The sequence below is a fragment of the Podarcis cretensis genome, assembly GCF_951804945.1.
Source record: "Podarcis cretensis genome assembly, chromosome: 5".
In the NCBI taxonomy this organism is placed as follows: Eukaryota; Metazoa; Chordata; class Lepidosauria; order Squamata; family Lacertidae; genus Podarcis; species Podarcis cretensis.
This window is the reverse complement of record NC_137174.1, coordinates 2,929,899-2,935,898: the sequence shown is the minus strand read 5'-3', so window position 1 is coordinate 2,935,898 and position 6,000 is coordinate 2,929,899. Positions and strand designations below refer to the sequence as shown.

General features: G+C 41.9%; 1 protein-coding gene across 1 annotated transcript in view; it reads left to right on the top strand.

The window, feature by feature from the left end:
* Positions 1–471: 471 nt before the first annotated feature.
* ATXN10 (ataxin 10) overlaps positions 472–6,000 on the top strand; it is an 87,793-nt gene continuing 82,264 nt past the window's right edge. The window contains exons 1-3 of the mRNA XM_079975294.1: positions 472–695; positions 2,423–2,614; positions 3,756–3,838. Of these exons, the coding sequence (XP_079831420.1) occupies positions 487–695; positions 2,423–2,614; positions 3,756–3,838 (484 nt within the window). The 5' untranslated portion in view covers positions 472–486. The remainder of the gene's footprint in view (positions 696–2,422; positions 2,615–3,755; positions 3,839–6,000) is intronic.

Below are 6,000 nucleotides of genomic sequence, written 5' to 3'. Positions count from 1 at the left end.
ATAAACTGGTTAGAAGTAAAAACACAGAATACATTTTAAAAACCTTCTTGGCGTTCAAACTCTCGAATTCCTGTTTTTCTTTACTGCTCAGGAGCAGCTCCGGGAGAAGGGCTAACTTTGAAGGGAACTCGTCTTCTTCCATTGCCAGGGAAGAGGGGAGCTCGGCTCCCTCCGGCCCCTTCTTGAGAGTCTCCTGCGGAGGGTCGGGAGCAGGAGCTGCGCCCCCTTCTCCGGGGGGGGGAGAAGACTCACACAAAATAAACCTTGGGCGCGAGTGGGTGTGGGTGTGGGTGTGGGGGGGGGGGAATAAGAAGCTGCGCTGCTTCGAGCGAGGCCACGAGGCCCCCCCTCCGCCCATCCCCGCGAGAAGCAGGCAGGAAAGGGCGGGGATTGCTGCTGCTGCTGCTGCTGCCTGGCGAGGCCGCGGAGGGCGAGCGGCTGAGGCCCAGGCCTGCGGGGCGGAGCGAGGCCTCGAGCCGGGCGGCCATGGCGTCTTCGGGGGCGCCGCCCGGGGGGGAAGAAGAAGAAGAAGCAGCAGCAGCAGCAGCGCTGCTGGCCGCCCTGGCCGCGCGGCTGACGGGGAGCGCCGAGCCGGAGCAGGAGGAGCAGGAGGAGGAGCAGGCCGCGGCGGGGGCGCCCGGTCGCCTGGCAACCGTGGGGCAGATGGCGGCCCTCTTTCGCGACCCGGCGGGCAGGTGAGGGCGGCGGGGGGCGTTGGGCCGGGCTCCGTCACGTGTGGACGCGCTGCCGCGTGTCTTCCTGCTGGGGCGGGTGTGGTTTCGCCGGCGTCTCGGAGGAGGGACGGGGCGAAGCGGGGGGGGGGGGGAGTCGTCGCTGCTTCCTCCTCCTCTAATTCTTCCTGACGATTTTGCAAGGAAGCCTCCAGAAATTCTTAGTCCCCCATTTCTCCCTGCAGTTGTGTTTATATCTCTGTATGTCTAGAAATACAAGGCGTCTACAGTTCACGCTGCTTCTCTTCGCTTGGCTGGATGCTGTGGCTTTTTGTAGGCAGAAGTTGCTTGGTGGGGTATAAATACTACTACTAATAACAACAACAGTAGCACTAATATGACTAGTTATACCCCACCCATCCGGCTGCATTCAGCCACTCTGGGCCGGTTCCAACACGTATGAAAACACAATAAAACGTCAAACATTAATAATAACAATCAGATCCAATACAGAAAAGTCACAATAACTTTAAAATAAGTAACTTATATCAAATAAAGGAATATTCAATAGTCGATTAGAATATAATGGCAAATATTAAAATTAAATATCAGCAAATAATAAACAGTTTCCACTTGGGAATTACAATAAACAATTACTAAACTGTAATTAATAAAAATCACAATGCATAAAATATCAGAAAACATACAAAACCATGTATTTAAAAATATATCTGAATTTCTTTCCAGTGAAAAATAATATAATATAGCATTATTATATTATTATTATGTAATAATAATAATAAAGCTACAAATCGTATGTAGAAGATGCTGCTTTTCAGCATCTTGCAGTTTTCGTGTACATTCCTCACCCTAGTTCAGACAGTTTAAGAAGAAGCATCCTAAGAACCAGTTCTTTGATTCCAAACATAGTTTCTATTCATTCTCATATTTAAAGCGTTTAACATTAAAGTGTATGACATGCAACATTTACATAAAATAAAAAATAAAGCAGCAAGAAACGCAGAGTTAAATGTTTCTGAGTGTATTAGCAAAATTGTGTCAAACTGTATCAAAATTATTACAATTATTACAATTATTACAAAATTATTACAATTATTACGGATATGAAATGATGTGTAGTAACATGTAATGACCATAACTAACATGTATTTTGTATTAATAACAATTAGAATTTATAGGAAGGGGCGAGGGAGAGGAGCAGGGCTGAAGTCAGCTCCTTATATTCCATTTCAGGCATCCATCGTCCCCAGAGCTGCTGTGTTTCAGCAAGATGGTTTCATCATATTCTGAAGGCAAGCGATGCAGCCACCTTGGTGAAGCTAAGCAGGTCTGGGTATAGTCAAAGCCTGATGGGATACTGCCTAGAAGCTCTACTTAACTTGAAAAGTGGGTGTAATAAACAAACAGAATAATTCACCTTTTGACTTGCCCTGGGAACTTAAGTTCAGAATTTAGAAAAACTCCAATTTTTATGAATTCTCTTCACAATTTTATGAAGCTTGTAGAGGCTGGAGAAAATATCTGAGTTCATGGGTACCTAGTAAATATTTCAAAGCCAGGGCAACCCTTTATTTGCTATATTTTTTCTATCCCTATCAAGTACAAAATATGCAAAACAGCTTGGATTAGCTTTTTAAAAAAATATTGCATGGTACAAATGATATCCTTTTATGTATATTTTTTTAATGTACTGTTGATGCTGTCTACTTTATATTTATTTTTCTTTTCAGGGAAAAAGCAACAGAAAGCCTATTCCAAGATCTCCTACAAATTTTGAGGAAGGCATCTTATGAAATTGATGTAACCTACAAGCAAAATAATACACTGGAACACACAGATTCATTGTTCCTGTTGGTATCAGAATGTTTCAGATGCCTTCGGAATGCTTGTGTTCAGTGTACCAAGAATCAGAACGTTATGAGGTATGATTATTGCCCCCATACTTGCATAGTTTTTTAAATGTTAAATTACAGTAACTTGTTTCACCCAACTGAGTTCATAGCTGATTTAACTTTTGAAGCAGGCTCTCTTTGAAATACATTTCACTCCTCACTAGTTCACTTCACTTTGCTGTATCCTCTTGGCGTTTGAGTGGAAACCTTGTGAGTGAATAGTCCACATTTGTTAAATTGTGTGGCTCAGACTAACTGACCAGTGTGTAATCATTATATATCTACATATTCTCTGAAAGTAAATTAATCTGCAAGAGAATCAAGGGTGCATGAACACAAGATTTATTCTGACAACTTTTTTTCTTTGATTTGCTCTTTTTAAAATACTCGTGAAGTGAGATTTCATAGACATTATCTTCACCAAGTCTTGTGATTATTTAAGATCTGAATTTTTTTTGTTAGTCTTGCATCTGGATTACTTAATATTTGTTGGCTGCAAAGATGTGCATTTTATTTGCCCCTGAGGTCAGGTGAATTCTGGGGTGTTCTTCATGGGATTTAAAGTGCACTGCAGCAGGGAGCGTTGTGTATCCATGAAGGTTCCCTGCACAGTTGAAAACCCGGATTTTCTAGAATTGTCAGTTGTGCAGGGAGCATTCATGGCTGGACAAGGATCCTCAGTGCAGAAGTGCACTTTAATCATGTGAGGGGTCAGAATGAGTTGTTATTTTGAATCTTTATGTGAATCTTTATCTCTTGCCAGCTCCTCACCATGAAACCCCCCTCCTGTCTGTTTTCTCTCCTGGTGTGCCTTGCCACCTTAGGTATTTTTTATTTTCATTCCTTTTCATAATTGCCCAGTATGACCTCCCTTTCCTAGACTTCTCTGGGCCTGTTGTTTTTTAAGCTACAGTCTGTTCTTTCCAAGTATTTTTAAAACCATCTTCCTCCCCTTGGCTTTTCTTCCTACTCAGTCCCTTTCTGTCACTCTTACCTTACTCAGTCAATTACTCCTAGGGGAGTTCACCACCACAGAATTTATTTATTACATTACAATATGTATTACAAATTTAGGACTTTATATTATGATATAGCTTTGTATAAAACACTGGCTTCTCTGCTTTTTTTAATTTCAGAGAATTTTAAATTTAAAACTGTTCTTTTATAACAGAAACCTGGGGCTAATTGAGGCATCTGTACACTTGATCCAATTACTTCACAAATTAGAAACTAATCTGGAGTCATTATTGACAGGTAAGATATTGCGGGGGCTATGTACATAAGCCCACATAGCTACTAACTTACAAACATGTTTACTTGCCTGTGTGCTCACACATACCTAAGAAAAGACAACACTATTCCAGTTGAACAAAAAGACTTTACATGTCCAGCCTCCATCTCCATGTTGTAGAACTCTTAGAACTGTGGAACTGTCCTGATTTCCCCCCTGATGCTCTGTGACTTTCTTGTACAGTGGTACCTCGGGTTAAGAACTTAATTCATTCTGGAGGTCCGTTCTTAACCTGAAACTGTTCTTAACCTGAAGTACCTCTTTAGCTAATGGGGCCTCCCGCTGCTGCTGCACCGCCAAAGCACAATTTCTGTTCTCATCCTGAAGCAAAGTTCTTAACCCGAGGTGCTATTTCTGGGTTAGCAGAGTCTGTAACCTGAAGCGTCTGTAACCTGAAGCGTATGTAACCCGAGGTACCACTGTAACTTGAAGCCATTGGTTTGCGTCCTACCCTTTGGAGCAGGAGAAAACAAGCTGGCTCCATTTTTCATGTGACAGCCCTTAAGATATCTGAAGATGGCTATCGTATCTCCTCTCAGTAGCCTCTTTTCCAGGCTAACCATACCAACTCCCTCAAGGCATGGTTACCAGACCTTTGATTATCTTGGTTGCCCTCCTCTGCACACATTCCAGCTTGCCAATGTCTTTAAATTGTGGTACCCAGAACTGGAAACATTATTGCAGGTGTAGTCTGGCCAAGGCAGACTAGATGATACTTTTACTTCCTTCACTCTGGAGCAGTATGCTCTTTATGAGAGAGAGAGTTATTTCTTTATTCTGTTACAAAGCCAGAACATCTTGCTAGCTAATTGCCGCTGTGGCAGTGTAAGGCCTTGGGGTGCTGTTGCACTCCCTCCAAATGCTGTGGGACTGCTAGTTGCTGCCCTCAGCAACTCTGTACAATGAGATCATGCTATGGGAGTGCCAGCTGACCTCCAAATTAGCATGTTGTGGCACTTATTAGTGCCAGATGTGCATGCAGACAACCCCAAGTTCAATCCCAGTCAAAAGGATGGGGTTAAGGGAAGACATTAACTGTCAAGGTCCCTCAAAGTTGGAGAAGCTGATTTTGTTATGGTTGCCATATTTATTATATTAAGTGATCATTTTATCCTGTTCAAGGAGGTGCACATCAGCATTCATTAATGAAATATGAAACCTGAGTAAACAGATAAAACAGCAATGGAATTAAATGATAGGTGAAGATAGAATTATTCCAAACTATTTCTCACCAAGAGTTCATGTAATCAAAACAAGGTTTAACTTGATGTGAAAAGACAAGATTAGGTGCCAAGCCAATTCTCTGGAGAGGATACAACCTGGATGTTGACACAGAAAAGGCTTTGTATCTTAGTAGCCACCTTCTGTTATCAGGTTCATACAGAAGAAAGCACCCTGTTTTACTTAAGTGCTTTAGGGCTTTATAGGCCATCACCAGCACTTTGAATTCTACCTGGAAATACAGCGAAGCTCTTCAAGCGCTGGAGTAATACATAACATAAGGCAAGAAAATTTATTTATTTCATAAAATTTATAACCCACTTGATTGGAAAAACACCCTCAAAGCAGTGTACAAAAAGCTAAGACAATAAAATCGAGAAAAAAATACAACCCTGCTTTTTTAAAAAATAAAATAAAATAAAAATAGATTAAAATAAATGACATGACCATCATATGTTGATCCAGTTGAGGTTTTTGAGGCTGTTTTTCAGAGGCAGTCTGACACAACATATGGAGAGGTTTCCAAGGTGTTTACGGTTATGACAAAGTCACCACAGAATGAAACATGGCATACTAATTGAAATGAGCAAAAAGGTGTCCTTATATTTGCACCCACAAGCTATGAATCTTGCTTTAAGGGGAACATGATCTCGTTTGTTATGGGCCAACATCACTTCAAACTCTATTAAATCACCAACCATCAGGAGAAGACCTCCATTGGTCTGGATTGAATTTTAGTTCCCTAGAGCCTACTCTAGAGCCTGTGTTGGTGGTGATGGTGGAGAGAATGTTATTTCTGCATCTGCACAATGCAGTTTCAAGTGGTAAAGGGACTGCTTCATTCTGAGCCCCAATATAATAAATTTATAGTTCTGGAGGCCCTCATCCAGCTCATTTCTGACTC